The sequence below is a fragment of the Papaver somniferum genome, chromosome 7 (assembly GCF_003573695.1).
Source record: "Papaver somniferum cultivar HN1 chromosome 7, ASM357369v1, whole genome shotgun sequence".
NCBI lineage: Eukaryota > Viridiplantae > Streptophyta > Magnoliopsida > Ranunculales > Papaveraceae > Papaver > Papaver somniferum.
In genome coordinates this window covers 238,516,797-238,538,855 of record NC_039364.1, presented here as the reverse complement: position 1 = coordinate 238,538,855, position 22,059 = coordinate 238,516,797, and the positions used below count along the sequence as shown (strand labels likewise).

At 36.9% G+C, this 22,059-nt stretch overlaps 2 protein-coding genes across 2 annotated transcripts; one reads left to right on the top strand and one right to left on the bottom strand.

Moving 5' to 3' along the window:
- Positions 1-2,035: 2,035 nt before the first annotated feature.
- LOC113296221 (putative expansin-B2) lies at positions 2,036-4,370 on the bottom strand. Its single transcript, XM_026544544.1, has 4 exons — positions 4,183-4,370; positions 2,789-2,903; positions 2,478-2,665; positions 2,036-2,363 (listed from the first exon to the last, which is right to left on the bottom strand). The coding sequence occupies exons 1-4, from the start codon at positions 4,368-4,370 to the stop codon at positions 2,036-2,038; spliced, it is 819 nt and encodes a 272-aa protein (XP_026400329.1).
- Positions 4,371-8,338: 3,968 nt separating this feature from the next.
- LOC113296220 lies at positions 8,339-9,709 on the top strand. The gene is made up of 2 exons (XM_026544543.1): positions 8,339-8,858; positions 8,940-9,709. Exons 1-2 carry the CDS (start codon positions 8,339-8,341, stop codon positions 9,707-9,709), a joined length of 1,290 nt encoding a protein of 429 aa, XP_026400328.1.
- Positions 9,710-22,059: the final 12,350 nt, after the last annotated feature.

Sequence of the window (22,059 nt, the reverse complement as noted above, 5' to 3'; positions counted from 1 at the left end):
GTTTATAATCTCTTAGGGTCTCTCTACCCATTGCCAATTGATTTTGAATTGGATGCCCGTTCATCTCCAATCTTACAACCGTTGAAAAAATATATTCTTAAACTAAAAAGATACATAGAGCAATTCACCCGTTAGGTCTGCCATTAATGGTGGTTATAGGCAGTTGATTAACGGTTTCAGGGTTCAAAGTCAGCGGTGTTAATTTGCACGCATGGTGAAAAGATCTCTCTTTCTATGCCGTGAACCAAATGTAATTTTGATTGCATCACTCCGTAAATTAGGAAAATCTCCCAATCCTTAAAACGTATATATATATATATATATATATATATATATATATATATATATATATATATATATTGATTGAAACAAAAAGGAAGAACATTGATCATCAAGTATTATATCATTTTTTGTTTGATCGGAATCAAGTATTATATCATCATCGATCAAGAAGAACATGGAGATTGTTGAACTTTGATTAGTTTAAGTTTGTTGTTTTGCTTTATTGATGTCAAGAAAATCTAATCAATCCATGCTTAGTTCACAAAAGATATTTCAACTGTTTTCAGTAATATACACCTTCATTTAACTATTGTTTCGCGCCGCGAAACACATCGATATGACTCACCAGGCATGGAAGAATGTGTTGTGCTGATACACTTTAAACTTGTAGTTGAATGGATATTTGATGACGGGTTTTCTCTCGTTAATAACCCCTGATATTGGTGGTAGTAACTATCAGAACAACGACTCTGGAACTGGAAATGGAACTGAACAGCTGAAGTTTTTGTTCTTTTGAACGGTAAAGAATTTGGTGTTTTCAACAATCAAATTAATGCTTCCGAACTTGTTAAGAATAATGTTCATCATAATTATTAGTTTATTACAAAATGTATTCACAGGAAAATCCAAGATTATAATTTACTTGCCACAGTTTCTTTGTTGTTCAAACATTTCTCATGCATTAGTTTAGTACAACGGCGAGCATTACTTCTAACTCAACCTAATTTTCTTTCAAACTTAAAATCTTCAGCAAGTAGATACGTGTACAACTTCTAGTAGATAGCTTCCTTACATAAACGAATTGAAATTTCACTTGAGCTAGGTTCATCAGGAAGTTCAGTATTTCTGTCCAAAAAAAAAAAGGTGGAGAACACCTTGCAGTATCCATACAGATGAAATTCTGAAGTAGAGTTACAAAAGAAACATTGCGAATCTAACACGACATACTGATAGCATTGACGAGAGATATCTTCCAGAAATTTCCGGTGGATTTGAACCTAGTCAGTGGAATATGTACATAGTAGTACTCCTCGGATTAAAGGTGTATACATGCACTGAGAAGAATGAGATGCATCAGTTAATTGATAAAAATGATGGGAACGGGATCTACATGGACTCCCTTCCTTTTCAGCTAATTTTGTTGGTACTTATAGTTAACGATGACGAAAAGAAGGTTCTAGTTAAGCGTAAACAATAGGATTAAGATATGTTATATGGGGGATCTACCAGTACGTAGGGTAGTTTTCATCTTACCTATCATGTAGGAGATCAGACTTTCAGAGTCCCAAACTGCACACTCTGTTTGTTCTCTGGTTGACGACCACAGGGATTAATAATATTAATGGGCTAGTATGGTCAAATTGTTATATTACAATTAGGGATCATCGGCTGGACTTGTTTAGAGGGGTCAGTGTCTAATATGGACAAGGTCTGTCCATCCGGGGCAAGTCTAAAGAGAACTTGTAAGTTGTAGGATTGTTTTCTCTGGCGATGTCACTTATTACGGTGGTAAAATCGTTCGTTGATGATGTCATCCGCACACAAAATAACCACTTCAATTCATAAATAAAAAAGAAAAAAAAAATCATAAATAGTTTTTTTTTTTATAAAAGGTTAAAGCAGCAAACCCTCAAATAATTATGAATACGGTTTATCTGATTGATACATAGATCATGCGATTCATCTAACAAGTAGCAAGGTTCTTGATGAATGATGATAATTAAATATTTTGAGATAATAAAACAAGTAACTATTAATTAAAATTTATGTTCGATCGATATGTAACACCAGCTCGCCATCCCGCTGGAATGACGTTCTTCGCAACAATCGTCTCTCCGTTAGCAGACTTCAGACGTAGAGAAAATGGACCCTTCAATGCAGTTGCTGAGTCCAACTTCCACACAGCACCCCATAATCGCTGCATTGGTCGCCAATTTGAAGAAACTGATATGTCTTGAAGATCAATAGAAGCGATATCGCTTTGTCCGTTTTGATACTCAACCAGAGTAGCGAAATGGTTAGGGTTCGAACCAGCATCGACCTTAAACACTATATTGGTGCCTGCGTAGTTGCATGCCACTCTGCCAGCCAGATAAAAAAATATAGTCAATAGGTAGCGTGAATTCGAAAACCATCATAAACTAATCAACTCTTGTTGTTATGGTTACTATTCATGAAAAAGAAACGATACAGACCGCTTATATTGTATCTGCAAGACACCAACATTCCTCAACTGTTGTGCTTTGCCGGAAATCGCCATGGCTCCAACAGCCGTACCGCTCAAATCAAAATGGGTTGATTGTGAGACACAACCTGGGCACTCGTCTGTAATCACCACGGTTACTGGTTTTCCCGAGCAAGATGAATGTGCCGTACATTTCACCTAAAGTATATGATTTACCAAAATATTAGAAATTTGCGTATCTATTATTTGTTAATGAACTAAACTGACTAATTCATATGATATACCCAAGAATCTGAAATCATCGGGGCATTTATACAACACCTGATAACATGTACCGCAGCCTTTGCCCGACCTAAAAAGAGAAGGGCCACCAGCTGATATCATCGAAGAGAAAGGTGGCTTCCCGACATCACTCCCATAGCCGCAGGCGCCACCAGCGTACATATACACAAAATGTATGTTATCATTTTAGATGTTCGTCTTCAATGATTTCTCAAGATTGGCCAAGTATGAAAGAAAAGAAAAAAAAAACTCCCAAGATGATTCTTTCACGTACGGCTATGAAAAGTATTTGCTAGCTAGGGTTCTTTTGTATCATAAATCATAAATAAGCAATTTTGTTTCAACAAAAGATCTTCGTCAGCCCCTACTTGTTTATTTGATTTGTTGGGGCATACAAAGAGGCAGCGGATCCTCTGTACCGGAAATTCTCTGTGCCTCTCTGCCGGCGAATACCAAACCGCCACGAGTACTTTTATTTTTAGCCTTTTTATCTCATGTCACACAGTTAAAGAGTCTTTAGACCGGAAGAGAAACAATTTAGTTATGAATTTTCTGATAGTGATGTCTTCATACTGGTCAACTGGTTAGAAGAACATCATTTAATTTGATGATGACTGTCAACTGGTCATGGAAGAAAATTCAAAGAATCAATTTTTGATATAATTTTTTTTTTTTTTTTAGAAAAGCTGATCTGAGTTATTCATCTCATAACAAGAAGTGTAAGCATAATCAAATCACGACTTAAAGTTAGATCAAATCTTTTTTTTTAAGAAGTTAGATCAGATTTTAATTTTTTTCAGAAAAGATTTACAGTTAATCTATAGATTATTTTCCAGTTTTAATTAGGTTTTTTTCGAGTGGAAGCAAGTTATGATTTCAATTGTACCAAAACCCCAAAAATGAAACTTATGATTTCAATTTATCATTTGAACATGGAGAAATTTTTTCTAATAGTCTATGCAAATAAACAAAATCTATGATTAAAGAGTTGATTTGTTTTGTACGGATGAAACAGAGAAAAACTTAGAGACTTGACGGTATTAAATGCAATTCTGTTAAAACCAGTGACATGTGACATTTTGTCATTTGTTGGAATAAAGGCACAGGGAATTTCCGGTACAGAGGATCCGCGGCCATACAAAGAATATATATACCGGAGTAGTTGGAAAAACATTCTCATAAGATTAAAAAAAAAAAGAAGGAAAACATTCCATTTTAAAATTTAAAACTAGTTGGAAAAATTTAAAACATTCCATCTTTGGACCCCAGGGAACCAACGAAATTTAAAAATCTTTTTCCAAATTGATATCATCCAATCACATGTATAACCCAAAACATTTATATTTTGACATTGTACAGTACATGCATGCACGTATATGGGTGTATTCTTTCTAGCGTATATATACACATTCGCACTCTCTCATGTCTTACCGTCACTACCAGTACCATTTGGACCTCCATACCACGTAGCTGCGGCAGATAAGAAACCGGGCTCAGTAGCTAGTGACACATCTAAGAGCTTTGGATTGAAACACGAACAATAACGAATGAAAAACAGGAGACTTGAAAGGATGGTAAAGAAATACGAAAAAGTTTGTCGAAACATCTTAAGAGAAGCCATGAATAGCAGCAACTAGTGAATTGAAGATCTTAGGTGGTCTTATTTCTTTTGGGTTTGAAAAGCTTGTTGTTTTGGGATGAGTTTAGTAACGAGAGAACAAAGTATTTATAGACAAATTGAATGAGATGATCTCATATTTGTATACGGAAACATCTTGATCAAATGTTAATTAAAAAGCGAAGAGAATTGCAGGTACTCTTTCTATATTTGCTTGTTATTGTTTTATATGTTTACGGATATTAACAAGTCAAACATATCATGCAGAGATTACTATTGATTGTCACTAGTTATGCCGAGAGATGGCAATTCATTTTCCTAGACCACTGTTCATTTTTTTCAATTAGTTACTAATTTAACAATTCATTTACTAATAAATCTCTGTTAAGACTGATTCACCCGTTAGGTCTGCCATTAATGGTGGTTATTGGCCGTTGATTAACAGTTTCTTGAATCAAAGTCAGCGGTGTTTAACTTGCTTGCATGGTGAAAAGATCTCTTTAATTTATCTAGTGTCGTTTAGCAAATGTAACTTTTGATTACATCACTCCGTAAATCAGGAAAACTAATCAAATTCCTAGCATTCAATTTCCGCAAAAGATATCTCAACTGTTTTCGCAGTAATAAACAATATCTTCCTGACAGGGCGCCAAACGGCAACGCAACATATCCATGTGACTGGCCAGGCACGGCAGAATGTGGGGTGTGCTGTGCTGGCACACTTTAAACTTGTAGTTTCTTCAGCTCTTGGTTTGCTCCCATTGATGTGGATTTTAAGAATACATTGATAAATGTGGATTTTAAGAATGCATATATGTTAGGCTTGGATTCTCTTACTTTGTGTACTTACAGTAGGGACTCATAAAATATCACGAATTTAACTCAGTAATACTCTTGGATGGAAGATTTATGCATGCACTCAGGGAATGAGATTGCGCATTCACTCCCTTGCTTTACGAAATCTCCAAACTGGCAAATGGAAGTGTTTACTAGTACTACTTCTCAGAGAAACTTGTGCCCAAACGGAGTAAATTAATAACAGAGATATTAAAGTAGAAAATACATCTTAATACAATAAAAAGATAATAAAAAAATGGATGCACTTGTAGGTTTCTATAATGCAGATGGGTGCTGCTGCTTCTCAGGCATTTATAGCACTTTTTTAATCCTTCACGAATTAGAATCGAGTGAAAGTAGACTTCCAACAAAAGTCGTGGCACGAAAATATTTGGGCATACAGGGGATATCTAAAGACTCCTTGCTGTTTGTTAAACATTCATGTTTTAATAGAATCTTGCCATTCCTGATAGCAACCTATTTTCTTTAAATTTTTTATTATTTTTCTATTCTTCTCTTTTTCTTTCTTTTTTTTGCTGGTAACATTATTTAGATAGCAACTGGGTATTTGGATTTTTTTGGTTCTTCAACTATATCGAACGAGACTATAACTTCATGGTTTCTCACCCCGTGAATGATTCCATTTAAAAGCTTCACGGAAAGATTAATATCATTTCTACCATAAGGTATATCTCCAATCCTATTCCATGAATTTGATCGTAATCTGCTAAACCAAACTTCAGAATAACCATCGCGAGCCACAATTAAGAACACTTGTAATCATCAATTTTCCAGTCGTAACAAACCCCATATCTGGAAATGGTTTTTCTGTCACAGGATTCGTGAAGATTTACGAACGTGTATTCTCGAGTTGATGGCTTCCACAAGCAGATTCTATCCTCAAAGTCGAGTAAGCCGATTACACCGTCACATGAAGCAATATCTTGTGTAGCATCGTAACATATATTAGATGGATCAAATTCAGGAGGGGTATCAGTTTGAACAGCCATATGGTAAGATGAGGATTTTACATTAAAATCTATAGTATAATAACAGACATCCTTGTCGAAGTCCCTACATGATTCAAGTAGGACACTTATTGTAGGAATGAAATATCTCACATATCAATAACTATGTGAAGTAAGGATTATCTGATGTAAGCGAGGGTTATCGCACATGGCAAAGTTGAAGTGACGTATTGGATGATGTCAGCAAAGTCACGAGTAAAGTGTGATGATCTATGCGAAGTATAAGATGTGTGAGAATGAGAGAGTATACATGAGCGAATGTAACGCACAGTGATTCCGAAAATAACGGATCTCTTAGCTATCATCCACTATGAGGAACCTATATAAAGGAAAGAAGTCATCACATAGAGGGAGAGATCTTTTAGTGTGTGTTAGACAAGAAACTAGGAGAGAGAAAGTTTATTTGGAGAGCAAGTAAAGTCATTGTAATCCTTTGTATCCAATTAAAACCTTGATAATTAATAAAAGAATTCATTATGATTATTTAGGTTATTGTTTAGATACATTGGGGTGTGGTTGTAGGTTTTTCTGCAACTACATTTTTGGCGCCAGAAACAGCTTTGGGTGATAAATCCTGGTAGTAAATTCAAAGAATCTTGGAAAAAGTAAGATCTGGAAATTGAAGATGGCGAGACTTGGATCTACTATTGAACAGGGAACAACAACCAGAAGGATCAATAGAATTGCTGAAAGAAGAAGAATTACAAATCTTGACCAACAAGAAGAAAGAGTAAGAGAAAATCAAGGAAACGAAAATTCAATTGAACCTCAGCGTGAACAAGAGCGGAACAATGATATTGATTATGATAGGGTGAGCGTTCATACTTCACAAACAAGTTCAACTGAAGAGGAACACAAAGAACTGGGAATACAGGAAGGATTGAGGGGAGTGATGAGAATATGACAATTGCAGAACTTAGACAAAGATTGGTCGCAGAACGACAAAGAGAAGATGAAGAGCGTGCGAATTTGATACGTCAGAATTATGATTTAACAGAAGAGAATCTTAGATTGCAAGAACAGAGATCAAGAAGTGCTACACGATCAAGGTCGAGATCAAGCAGGAGTTCATCAAGACAAAATCGATCTAATCAAGAAGATACTAGGCGAAGACAACGCATGGAAACCATTGAAGAAAACCTGCAAGTAGATGATAATCAACAAGACCAACAAAGGGGAAGGGATATAGCTCAAGATTTGGGAACAAATCGATATGAGCATCCGCGTAAATTTCTACGCCGCACACATAATAATTTTGAAAGAGAAGAAGAGGATCCAAGGCAAGGATAGATAATATTGCATGGAAGAGAAATGTTGAGAGAAGAGAACGAGCGTGAAAGGGAAGTTACACGTGCGAGAAACGAAAGAGACAGACAAAGAAGAAAGGAAGAAATTGAAGAGAGAGAATTGCAAGAAGCATTACGTCAAAATAATCAGGATAATCGAGTAAGGCAGCGCGAACGTCATCACATAGATGATATAGAACAAGGACGGTTTGCACCGCAAGAAAGAGAAACGTCAATACATCGACATAATCGCACAGGTGAAGAGGAACGACATGATAGAGCACAGATTGAAACGAACATTGAAAGGCGTAGGAGAAGAAGAGAAGAAGCTGAAGAATATGAGATACAAGAAGCAGTACGTCAGAATAATCATGAGAATAGACTGAGGCAAGCAAGATTAAAAAGACCTATGCGCGAAGATATAGATCAAAGCTTCAGTGAAGAAATTCTTAAAGAAATGGCGGAATTAAGAGAAATGATGACTGCGAAAAGAAATGGTGGAAGGAGACAACTAGAAGAAGAAGTGGAGGAAGCTGGGAAAACTCCCTTTACAAGGCAGATTCAAAGGGTAGTGATACCGTCCAAGTGCAATTTACTAGTGTTCACTAGCATATTTGATGGAAGCGCATGTGCAATACAACACGTGAAAGCTTACACCCGGTCTTTATTGCAATGGGAAAACAATGATGCAGTAATGTGTAAATATTTTTAGGATGAGAAGATGAGTGGATGAGCGACACCTTATTCTTTCATTTATCAATGCTCTTTCCGCTACAGATTTATTATATACACAAATTTTAGGATAAAGGATACAAAAACAATGTCAGAGTTGCGCAAATTTCGAGAGGAGTACATAACACTTGAGGAGAAGCAAAGAGATATGGAGTCGTACCCAGTCGCAATACCTGATGTGAAAGGTGGAAATGCAAGTTTACTCCAAAGACTGAAAAATGCTCTTGCGAGTACGTCGCAGGGAAATCAAGGAAGGAACATTGCAGAAATGAAACAAAAGTTAATAGCCATGGGTAGTGCAGATCAAGCGGAATTTGACAAAGAGTATAGAGACAGAAAATTTCAAAATCATGGAGGTAGTAATAAGATTCAGAGAATGGATAATCCACCAGAAAGTTCAGGAGGTCAACAACCATGTTATAATAAAAGACAAGGAACTGGAAGGATAGTATGGGAACAGATAAACCTGCCAAAGCTGAACACTTTGGTAGATAAAGTATGGGAAGTTGTCATTCTAATGGAAGAAATCCCAGAACCACATAATGTAGGAGATGAACCACCACTAGGGAGGAGGAGCAGAGAATTTTGTGTATATCATCGCTTTCATGGTCACACAACAAGTAATTGCAGAAATGTGAGGAAAATCATATTGCGAATGATTGAACAAGGAAAATTGGATCATTTCTTAGCACATCAACCAAAGAATTTACCACCACCACCGGGAGGAAATGTATATGCAAAGGAGAAAGGAAAGAATACATTTGTAATTGAAGTAGGCGCGAAAGCGAAGAACGTATATTGTAATTCAATTATACATTCATTCAGAAGCATAGAAGACTTTCATGACACTATCTTAAGTAGGGTGTATGCGAGAGATGCTGACGGAAGAGAAATTCTCAATCTTGTGAAAGTCTCACCACTGAAGGATTGGCAAAAACAGACTATCTCATTTAGTGCGGAACAAACACCAGGAGGGGGAGAATCGCATGAATGTCCATTAGTAGTGAGATTAGGAATTAATCCGAAAGCAAAGGTAGAAGATGATGAGGAAGATGAAGCAAATACTTTGGGAATAAATAGAATACTTATAGATCCCGGAAGCTCTATCAACATTCTCTTTTATCCTACATACAAAACCATGGGTGGAAGGGACGAAGAATTGATTCCTTCAACGTATAAAATTTATGGCTTCAATGGCGCTGCGAACAAGCCAAAAGGCGAGGTGACAATGAGGATTCTTCTTCAGAATATGCCAACAGAAATTGTATTCTGTGTTGTGGATGTCGAATCACCCTATAACGCTCTGATTGGAAGACCATGGATGCACAGTATCTTGGGTGTGGCTTCGACATTTCACCAGTGCATAAAATTTCCTTTACCTCAGGGTATTGGTATTATAAGAGGAGATACAATTGAAAGTAGAAATTGTCAAGAAATTGACATTGATAAGTGCGAATAAAGAGAGAGTAAGCGAAGACATTGGAAAAAGCATGCTGCAGATAGTCAAAGAGCTGAGAGGTTAATAGTGGACGCAGTATAGTTGAGAGTTGGACAAACAGATAAGCAGAATATTGAAGCAGGGTTTTCTGCGAATAATGATACTAAAAGAACCAGAAATATTACTTCTACTGAATGAGGAAGAATGCAGAGGCAGAAGATGTGTTCTCAAGATAAAAATAAAGGGTGCGATGGTTATCGCACAAAGGAGATTGAAAAGGTTATTCGAAAAAAATATTCTGAAAAGTATTTGCGAGCTTAAGGAGATACAAAAAATGAAGGGGATAAGTGAGTAATATGGGGAATGCACATGTCTTTCTTTATGAGAAACAAGTTAATAAGAAGTCTATGTACTAGAGTTGTATAAACTCAAAATTTGAAAATGGAATGACAAATTCTAGTTTCATGAAGTGAGACCGTGTCAAGAAAAGAAAAATTAAAATCTTTATAATAAGACCTAATAAAAGGCACCAGAAATGACAATTTTTATCAAGATAGACTAGGAATCCGAATGTGGCGTGCAACCTAGTTCGCATACATGCAAGAGGCAAAAAGTAAGACCTATCGCACGTCATAGTCGGAGAAACCTAGAAAGCATGACTCAAGGGAAAGCTATACCGACCCTGGAACTTGAGTCATGGAGATTTGGGTGAGAATAAACGAAAATGCCCATCCGAGAGAGGTACCTTAAATTTTCAGTCTAAAATAATAATCTTAGATTGAGAGCCTAAGGTGAGAAAGTCTCTCCTAAGGAGTGCAGAAACACGATCAGGGAGCCGAGGTACACGGTTGAGTCAAGAGTGCCCGGGGCGTCTGGAGCATACCTTGACACTCTTGACAAGTCCTGACTATGATGCACTCGGTCCGAAGATACCCCACTTAGGGTGCGGTATCGCAACCATAAACCTCATCGGTAGTGGGATGTGGGACTGCGAAATCAACTGGTTGTTGGATTACCGGATAGGAAGATCCATAAGCTTAACCCGGTAGAGGTAAGCTTCCTTGAAGGGGAAACCAGGGGGAGATAAGGACGACACCTTCCATTAGGGAGCTGAATTGTGTCAAAAGACGTAAATGTCATGAGGCTTTTTACTCAAGGGGGTATTAAGACTTGTCATATTTATGCGATAAAACCTAAATAGGTAATAATACAAGAAAAAAAAAAGATAAGACGAGATTAATGGGTCGATACACTTCCGTGTAAAGACCTCCTGCGATCTCGTCGCACATAATTAAGGCAAGATAAGACCTTTACATAGGAAGGCAAAATAAGACCTTGAGTGAAACATAAAATTTTAAACTAATTTTGTTTTGCAGGAACTCACAGAGAAAAAAGAGTACCGCGAAAGCATTTGCACCAAATGCATGAAGAACTATAAAATAAACTACTCATACTAAGTCTATCAAGATGTGTCAATTAACAGAGGAAAGAATGGGAATGCAAAGGGAATGTTATTTTCCCCATTTGATAGACTCATATACATGCGAGAGAATGATATTTTGGACGCGAATGCGAACAAAGGGAATTTATATTAAAGGAGTGAAAATTTATGCTCAAAAGGTGCATGTTTAGTTTTCCTTGATCTATCATTCTCAAAATAATTCTTTTTACATTTATGCAATCATTTGTTGTATGTCCATGAAAATGATGATAAGAACAAAACTCATGGCTTCTATGGTTTGGAGGTGGTTCTGTTCCCATGTTCCATGGTATTGGTATATTTTCCATCAAGATTATAGCTTCCCATATCTTCTCCACACTTGCATTTAGAGGTGGCATCTTGATTTCTTCCCATACTACCTTGTGACCTCCTTGTCCTCTATTATAGTTTTGTCTTTGACCTCCATAAGTTTCTTGTGGTTGATCGAGTCTTTGAATCTTTTTATTTCCACCATGATTGTAGAAATTTCTTTCTCTTTCATACTCTTCTTGATCTCGGCTTCCCATAGCCACCAGTTTTTGTTGATTGTTACTCGTTACCTTCTCTTGTTGTACTTGCGAAGTATTCGCTACTGTGTTTATTAGCTTGGGTAATAAGCTTGCATTCGCTGTTTGTGAGCTGGTGTTCGCAACTGGATATGATTCCATTTCATTTTTCCTCTAGAGCAATGTATTCTTCTTGAAGTTCTCGTAATTCAGTCATTGTGATCGTATTCTTGACTCTGAAAATTTAGACATACAATAGGTTTGTTGCAAACATAGCATTTATAAATGATAACATAAGATATCTCCCATCTACACGGCTAGCCATTTCGCTACACATAGTTCTCCATCTTTTAGTCAGGTGCTTCAAACTTTCGCCAATCCGTTGTTTTAATCCAAACACATCTTCTACACCAGGTCGCGAGGAATTATTACTTATATATGCCCCCAAGAATGTAGTATGCAAATGATTGAAGGATGTTATTGTGTTCTTTGGTAGACCTTCAAACCATTTTAACGCATCTCCTGTTAAGCTGGATGCGAAATATTTGCACAATACGGCATCATGATTTTCCCATTGTAACATGCACCTCACATAGGCTTTAATGTGTTGAATTACACAAGTTGTTCCATCAAAAATGCTGGTTAATGCGGAGAAATTGCATTTCGGTGGTATTCCTCCTAATTTTACTTCCCTTGTAAATGGAGTTTTCGCAGCTTCTTCTATTGCTTCATCCAATTGTCTTCTGCCTACTTCTCCTCTATTATTTAGCATTCCTTTCATTTCTTCTAATTATTTCAAGATTTGTTTATTTACACCTGAATCTTGATCCATTGGTCTTTTTAATTTCGCCTCTCTTCTTCTGCGTTCATATATATCTTCTCTCGCGAAATTTTGCATTTCTTCTTCATTATCCTCATCTCGTCTTCTTCTGCGATTCTCTTCCTCATCTCTATCTTGAATTCGCATATGATGATGCCTTTCGTTTTCCCCTCCATGATTTTGTTCATTTCTTATCAATTCCATTCGTTGTCTTTCATCCATCCTCTGTACTCTATCATACTCTTCATTGAGATTACCGTTATTCCGGTTTTGTGTACACCTTCTTCCTCGATTGTAGTGATTGTTCTGGCGAATTGTCTCCTGAAGCTCTTGTCCTTCCATTTCCGCTCTCAATCTTTCACGTTCGCAGATTAAACGTGCTTGTTCAGCATAATGTCTTTCAATTTCTTCTTCAACTGTCGGTTGATTTCTTTGATTTTCTCTTTCATGTAAAATTCTTTTTCCTTCCTCCCAATTTCCTTCGCCATCTTGGTCATTTCGTCCCTGACGTTGTCCGTTCTCTTGATTTCCACCATTTTGCCCATCATTAAAAGTTTCATTTTGTGGAACGTAACGATCATCAGCTCTTTCTCTATTTTCGCGATATTCTTCATTAGGATTTGATATTTCTTCTTGAATATTGTTTCCAGCATTGATTGTGGGTGAGTTTCGCCTCATTTCTCTTCTAGTCGTTCTTGAATATGATTTTGTAATACTTCTTGATCTTCTGTATTCTTATATTCTCCATCCTTAATTCGTGATTTTTCCTTGTTAGATTTGCACGTTCTTCTGCCTCAGATCTTCTTTCTTCATGTATTCTTCGTCTCAACGTTTCTAACGCTCCAATTTCCTCATCTCCATGAATTATTCCTTCATCTGCTTCTTGATTTCTCTCTTCATGTCTATAATTTCTGTTTTGTTGCTCTTCTTCTACTTCTTCTGCCGAATTTGATTGCCAAGTGTGTATACTCACCCTATCATAATCTGTATTCCTCCCTTGAACTAGTGTTTGTTGAATTGGTGGTTGAATTTGATTTTCCCTATTACTTCTCATTCTAGTAGATTCTCCCATTTCACTTCTTTCTCTCCCAGCAATTCTCTTGCTTCTTCTAACAGTAGTTGGTTGTTCAGATGTATTTCTTCTTCTAGCCATTTCTTCAATGTTAACAATATTGCAAGAAATTATGGAAAATTCTTAGTCAATCACTCTAAATTTTCACAAATCTCAATATTAATTTTCATCTTTTTCTAGAATAATCTTCAATCAGTCCCTTTTTATAGCGCCATTATGTAGTTGCAGGAAATCCTACACTACACCCCTCATATGATTTCATTATTAATCAACTCATTTTTAGATTTACACTCTTAATTTTATTAATCAATCTTTGAATGTTCTTACAAGAAAAGATAAAGAAATCAAGAATCACTTCTACTCTAGACTTTCTCTCTCCTATTTACTTGTTTCTTACTCAAAAAAGATCTCTCCCTTTCTTTACAACTTGAACGACTATTTATAGAGAAATACATAGTGGCTGACAGCTAATCTATCCTTTATTTTCGGGTATAATCTACGACATTCTCGCAACCTTACAAATATTAATTTCGCAAGCTCTCTAATTTTCGCAGGGCTATCACATCTTTCTCGTGATCTTAGCTGACGTCATTTATCGTATCATTACTGAAATTGTTCTGCGACGCTGTTGTGTTGTGTTGTTGATAATTTCGCTGAGATATTATCGTTGCGAGATTCTGATCCTACATGTGTAACTGCTAAATGCCACTTTCAAGTAAGATATGAACGGTTAGAGACTAGCAGGCGCCAAAATATTTCCTACAAAACTAGTTTACAAGCACGGATATGATTAACCAGTTAATTAATTATGAACATATAGGGAGAAAGAACTTACTAACAATAAAAATGCAGGGAGATACCAATTCAAGTGTAAATAACTTTGAGACATAGAAGACTTACTTTAGGACCCCTACGGACCGCCGCACCCACTCCGGGCACGGCCACATAGCACCGATAATGTCCCCACTTGACCACCTTGAGGTTAGGTGTGGGGTTTTCATCCAAAAGGCCTCGATGCTATGTAGGGAGAATTTCTAGTTTATATATCACCATATGGAACTTGTTCTCCTCCATGTGGGACTATCTTTAGCTACCCCATGTGTGACTCACATGTGTATTGAGCCACACAACTCCAACAATCTCCACCTTGGCGAGAATACACACCACCTCTCCACCTCCGTATGTTACCAATCATACAATGATTACTTCCACCAGATGATCTTGGAACACTACTCATACTTTGAGCTTCTGGTCTCCATCTGTAACCTTCCGACTACCGGCATTCCATAACCACTCTTCAGCCCGACTCCCGGTAGCTTCACCTTGCTCTGATACCTTTTTTTATAACCAATGGCTCAATTTAGCACAATCAATCAAGATATGAAAATTGAAAGGAAATCAATCAAATCAAGCACACACACAACACAAGGATTTATAGTGGTTCGATCAAGATGATCTACATCCACTTGCGAAGACGACGAAATGATTCCACTATGATGATCAAACAAGTTTACAAGGTTTCCTCCAAATCCCCTCTCAAGAACTCTTGCCTACTTTGTGCCTCACACTCTCTCAAGAACTACATAAGTTTATCTGTCTATTATAAACCCTAGACCCCTTTTATATGACCTAGGTTACATAATAGACTCATGGACATATGGGCCAAGTCTAAGGAAGTATGCCCAACCGAATACACACAAGTATTCAAAGCATACACAACAAATCTCCACCTTGACTTGAATACATCACCATTCATCATTTTCCCTCATCGTCTTCGCTTAGCCCTTACAAGGGCTTTCAACACTTGTTGACACTAACCAAGTCCAAGCAATGCTTGAACTTGATACTTGGAGCCGGCTTCGTCAATATTTATGTAGGGTTTTCCGCTGTAGGAACCTTAAGCATAGCTATCTTACCTTCTTCAACGGAATCCTTGATGAAATGATACCTGACATCGATGTGATTTTTTCCCTTTGGTCTTGAAATTATCTCCCAAATGCCATTCTTATCAAGAGACTCAACTTCTTCAATCATAGAAGTTCCCCATTCTGCTGATTCTTCACCACTGATTTCTTCTTCATAGGTTCTTGCCTCATCCCTATCTATGCTCTCACCCACTGCAAGTGCATACACAACCAAATCAGCATGGCCATATCTCTGAGGTGGTCTAATTTCCCTCCTCACTCTTTCTCTAGCAAGATTGTACTGATGATCCTGTGCATGATCTTCCTCGGTCAGCTCTTGCACAATTTCCTGATCATCCTCACTAGAAACAACAGTCTCATTGTTTTCTTGAACTTGTATCTGAAGTTCCAGCATGTCACCTAGCTCCACCTTATCACCAACACTCTCCTCAACTCTTCTATTTAGTTCTTCATTATTTGGCCTCAACATCGATTGCTCATCAAATGTCACATCTCTACTAATAAGAAACTTGTTTGATCTTTCTTCAGGACACCATAACCTGTAGCCTTTAACACCCTTTGCATAACCAAGAAATATACACTTCTTTGCTCTAGGCTCTAGCTTCCCCTCATTCACATGAGCATAGGATGGACATCCAAAAATATTCAAGTCTTCATACTTAGCATGTGAACCGGTCCAAACTTCATTTGGAGTCTTACACTCAATAGCCGTCGATGGAGATCTATTCACTAAATAAGCTGGTGTGTTTGCGGCTTCGGCCCAAAACTTCCTTGGTAACCCAGCATTGGAGAGCATGCACTGTGCCTTCTTCATTATGGTTATGTTTATCCTTTCTGCAACACCATTTTGTTGTGGTGTTTTTCTGACTGTGCAATGTCTCACAATCCCTTCCTCCTTGCAGAACTCATTGAAATCACCCCCACAAAATTCCAAACCATTGTCTGTCCTCAAGCACTTGATTTGTCTTCCGGTTTGTTTCTCAACCATAGTCTTCCATTGCTTGAACTTGAAAAAAGTTTCATCTTTGTGCTTAAGTATGAATACCCATACCTTCCTTGAGAAATCATCAATGAATGTCAACATATATCTACCACCACCATGTGACTCCACCCGAGAAGAACCTCAAAGATCAGAATGAATATAATCCAAAATACCCTTGGTGTTATGAATAGTTGTACTGAATTTGACTCTACACTGCTTCCCAAACACACAATGTTCACAGAAATCAAGCTTACCAGTTTTATGACCACAAAGCAATCCCTGCTTGCTCAAAACATCCAACACCCTCTCACTCAAATGCCCTAACCGCATATGCCACAACTTGGTAGTGTCATCTTCTGAAATTGAAGAACATACAGTTGCATCACCTGTTATAGTAGTACATTGCAGTGTATAAAGACCATTAACTCTTGTACCTTTTATGATTGTAAGACTTCCTCTTGAGACACGAATAACTCCACCTTCACCTTGATACTTGCAACCATTTGAATTAAGTGTACCCAAAGAAATCGAATTTCTTCTCAAATCCGGAACATGCCTAACCTTGGTTAATATTCTCACAATACCATCATGCATCTTAATTTGAATTGTACCTGTTAGAGCATTGCTCGGTCGAACTCGCATGCGTTGCTATCTCAAGCATGTTTGTCAATGTTAGTGATCAAAACTATAAGTTTTGATTTCTAGTCTACTATAGCTAAGTCTCGGACTAGGATAGAAAGTGTAGTTGAGCTCAAGGACTTCATGGCGATTCATCATACAAAAAGAAGAACTACTCAAGGAACCAATGGAACTTCTCGACAAAAAGGTATGTGAAGACTTGAACCTATCTATCACTCAAAATTCTATCTATTCTATCTCCTACTTATTGAGACAAAAAGTCGTATGCTATATATAGACTTTGATTATACACAGTTGGTATTTCGAGCCGAGTATACCTCGCTTATCTATATCTCGAAATATGTGTTGGTAAGCTTTTCGCTTCGATCAAGTTTATCTTTACCTGGTGACGAAAGTCATGATATGTTTCAATCACTTTGAAAATTGTTTTGACGAAGAATGTTTCAATGATTGGAATGAGAGTTTAGATTACATAACCAATGGTGGACATAAGCATTGTTGTGGAAATACATTTATGAATAAGTCCTATTCCTTGAACCAAAGTTTGCGAACTTTGTTGATCAAGAGAACCGGAAGAATGGTGTGAGCCAAGTCCGCGAACTCAGTCCGCGAACTGCCGAAGTTCTCAAACCTGAGAATTTCTGCTGGAGTTGACAAACTAGTGCGTGAACCTAAGTCCGCGAACCGGCGAAGTTCTCATCCCGAGAATTTCTGCTGGAGTTTGTAAACTCTGCCCTAAGTCCGCGAACCAAGTCTACGAACTTAAGAAGGTTATATATCTGAAGATGATTTCTGAACTTAAACTTAAAAAGACTAAGGAATGCAGTTTGCAAACCGTGGCTATAAAAGTTCATGAACCGATTCCAGTGAATCAAATCATCTTTGCTTCAATTGTGTCTTTTGTAGTTACATAAGAATTCGTTACAATTGAACAACTCTCTAACTAGTTCATTTGAGTCATGTGAACTAGTTCTGGTGAAGAAGAACATGGTTGATATGAAATGCTCATATGGCTAACCTTTTGGTTAACTATTATTGAACCAACAAGTGCATACGTTTGGGTACGGTTAACAAACCTAGAAGCGTGCATTTCAATTGTGTGTAACAAGCTAAGTTTTCGATCTAACGGTTGAGAAATATTAGCTTGAATCTAAATCAGGTTTTCATATAACAGTGGATATTGATTGCTTTGTTACCAAGGTAAATGCCAAACCATGATTTGAAAGACTATATAAGGGGATATGTAGCATCAATGAAAAACTAATCCCCACACCTTACGTGTGATACTAGTTTACGTGCTAGAGTCGTTTCTCCTTTAACCTTTGGTTTTCTTCTTCTAAAACCAGGTTAACGACTTAAAGACTTCATTGGGATTGTGAAGCCAGACCGATACTACTTTATCGTAGTTGTGTGATCTGATCTTGCATCTTCTAACGTACGAGTACAATCATATTGATTGGATTGAGATTGATATCTCTGATAGGCAAGATATAAAAAGTAATCACAAACATCTTCGTCTCATCGTTTGTGATTCCACAACATCTTGTTTCGCTACCATACGATTAAGATTGTTGTGAGGTGATTGATAACTCTAGGCTGTTCTTCGGGAATATAAGACCGGATTATCAATTGGTTCATGTTCACCTTGATTAATATCAATATACGGAACAAAACCTTTTAGGGTTTATCTGTGAGAGACAGATTAATCCTTCGATAGACTTGTCTGTGTGAGACAGATTTGTTTGTCATCAAGTCTTCGACTTTGGTTCGTAGCAACTCTTAGTTGTGGGTGAGATCAGCTAAGGGAATCAAGTACATAGAATCCTGCTGGGATCATAGGCGTAGGGAGTACAACTGTACCTTGGATCAGTGGGAGATTGATTGGGGTTCAACTACAGTCCAGACCGAAGTTAATTTGGAGTAGGCTAGTGTCTGTAGCGGCTGAATATAGTGTGTATTCAATCTGGACTAGTTCCCGGGGTTTTTCTGCATTTGCGGTTTCCTCGTGAACAAAATTCTGGTGTCTGTGTTGTTTCTTTTCCGCATTATATTTTGTTATATAATTGAAATATCACAGGTTGTGCGTTGTTCAATCAATTAGAATATCCGACCTTTTGGTTGTTGATTTAAATTGATTGACACTTGGATATTGGTCTTTGGTACCATCCAAGTTATCTCTCTTTGATAAAGACTCGCAGATTTATATTTTCTTGAGTAAATATCAAATCGAGAGATTGAGATATAAACTCTTTGATATACTTTTATCTAGATTGAGTCTGACTGTCTAGTTGATTCTCTAGAAAGTATATTGGAGTTTGTCCATACAAATTGCTAAGCGAAATATTGGGTGTGGTTGTTGTACCCCCACTTTTTCAATTGGTATCAGAGTAGGAAAACACGTTCAAGACCTTACAAGTCTGTGTTTGTAGCAATCTGACTCTATGGACATTAGTGTTATCTCAATAAATGCACCACCAGATCCAGGGATTTCAGAATTCTCTTCCATGACTGATTTAATAAAATTTGTAGAAGAAATTATATCTAAACCTCCACCAGGTTTAAAATCCCTTGAAGTGTTTTCAGGGCTTGAAAAGAAACTTGAGAGCTTATCTCTTGATGTTGAGTTATACCTCCAGAAAGAGCAAGAATCTCTTGACATGCTAAATCAAGTTATGATGAATAATATTCATGTTGAGGTTGATATTGATTTACTAATCAGTGAGAGCAATGCTCCTCCTCCGCGTAATTCAATTAGTTGTGATAAACTAAACGAATAACAAGAGGAGTTTAAATCTCAGTTATCTGAGTGTATCACCTCAAAGCATGAACTGATTCGTTGCTCAATTTATGATACTTCCTATCAAGATAGTGGTATTGTCTTCTTTTATGAAGAATCTAGGACGTCTCTTTTTATCAAAAGAGTTTCCCTTCGCAGTACTAAAAACTATCTGCAGAAACTGTTTTTTATAAGTTGGAAAACAAGAAATCAGAAACACAAATCTTTTTGGGTTCTCTTGAAGTTCTTTGATAGACTTATAAAAACAGTTCCTTGGGTGTTTCTTAACACTACAAGATTTAAGAGTTGTTGGAAAGAGACTCTTTCTTGGTGCCATGGTGAGCAAGACATTTTTCACCTCAACACAACTTGTTTGTGTTAAAAGTGCATCCTCACCAAGAAATGCTATGTATACGGTGAGGGAAGCACAACAACTGGGGCGCACAGATTATATTCGGTAAGGCTGTAGAATTCAATTGGACTTTTCTAAAAAGGTATGTCTCTAAACTCGAGCAAGTTTTATGTTTTTATTACTTATTTGAGTACTTATAATGATCCATGTACCTTTCTTATCGTTCATTTCTACCTAACTTGATCTGTGTTTAAGGTTCTTAAATGTTTAGGTTTGAAAACATTAGTTCGGGATGTTTGGAATTCATGGTACACATACCAAGTATGCATAACATCATTTAAAACCAAAATCTAGGGGTTTAAGTTCGCAAACCCCGTCTTCATACTGCTCCAGGATACGAAAATTCGTTTGCAAACCCGTATGCATACTTGACGTCGATATTCGGTAAACTTGTTTTGGCCGTAACGTCTTCGTACGAACTCGGATTGGTCTCATTATTTTTTCACTCTCTTCCTATTTGGATTCTCTTCAAAATGAAGATGAGAAACCTTGGATTTGGATGAGTTAAGATTAGTATTTGTCCTGTCTCTTGTTTTTGAGTATTTTGCTCCGTTTCGTTGCACTTGTTCCACTTCTCTTGAACTTGGGCACTTGGATTCTTGGAGTACTACTCTTCTAAGCTAATTTGTAGCTTTTACAAGAATGTTGTTGGTGAATCACAAAGAAGGAAGTTCAAGAATGGAAAGTAGTACGCAGTGCTTTGGAATTCTTGAATGTTCACAATCATCCTTTGTGAACTATGGTGCATACTCGTTATTGACTTTGTATGTTCTTCTTTGTTAAGAAAATCTTTTTATAAGCCTTTGGTAGCTATTATTGGTGTAAATCCGTGCGAAAAAGGTTGATTCTACCCTATAAGGACAAATCATCTTGTATGTGCATTACGAGTTTGTCTTGTTGCCTAGGAAACTTCTTATGAGAATTTATTTTTATTTTCGAGAAGGATTACTAGAGTTTGGAATAGCCATCATTGTGATTACACATAGCTATGTCCAACGTTTTCATCTTCATGTTTTTAGATTTATTGGTTAAAATTCTAAACTCTTTTGGAAGATGATTTTTGCAGTATTAATCCTTACGGTTTTATATATTGCAATATTGTTATGGGATGTGTGTGTTTACGTCCGTGAACTTGATCGTCCCATATCTTGTCAAAAGTAAAGTCTTTCGTAAGTCGATATGCATGTATTGATAAAAGAATGAATGGACTTTTGACAAATACAAAAGTTAAGCCTATATTGTCAATCTTTGATGGAAGATAGGTTAAAATCTTTTGTTGGCAAGGATTATGTCTATTGTATGTCGTTGTGCAAATAGTGATGCGAAATAGAATGAATCCTTGTGTATTCCGCAGTAATTGATCTTCCCTAATCCATACTTTATGTATTACTGTGAGGCTCCGAAAAGTGTCTTATGTTGAGCATTAAACAACCAAGTTAATTAATTTTTATTAGCTATGTTGTTGTTCCGTGAGGTACTTTATGTTGAGCATTTTCAACTAAGTTAATCATCTTGTTTGGTTATTTAGTTGTTTCTCCGTAAGTTTTCTTATGTCGAGCATGACCAATTAAATTGATTACTTTTGTGATTAATTTGGTTGTGTATTTCAATTAGATTAATTATGGGTTCTCTTGTGATTAATCTAATTGTATTTCTTAAGTCTCCATAAGTTCACTTATGTTTGGGCATTTGTCAATTAAATTAATCATTGGTCCTCTTGTGGTTAATTTAATTGAACTTTTTGGATTCAAATTCATAC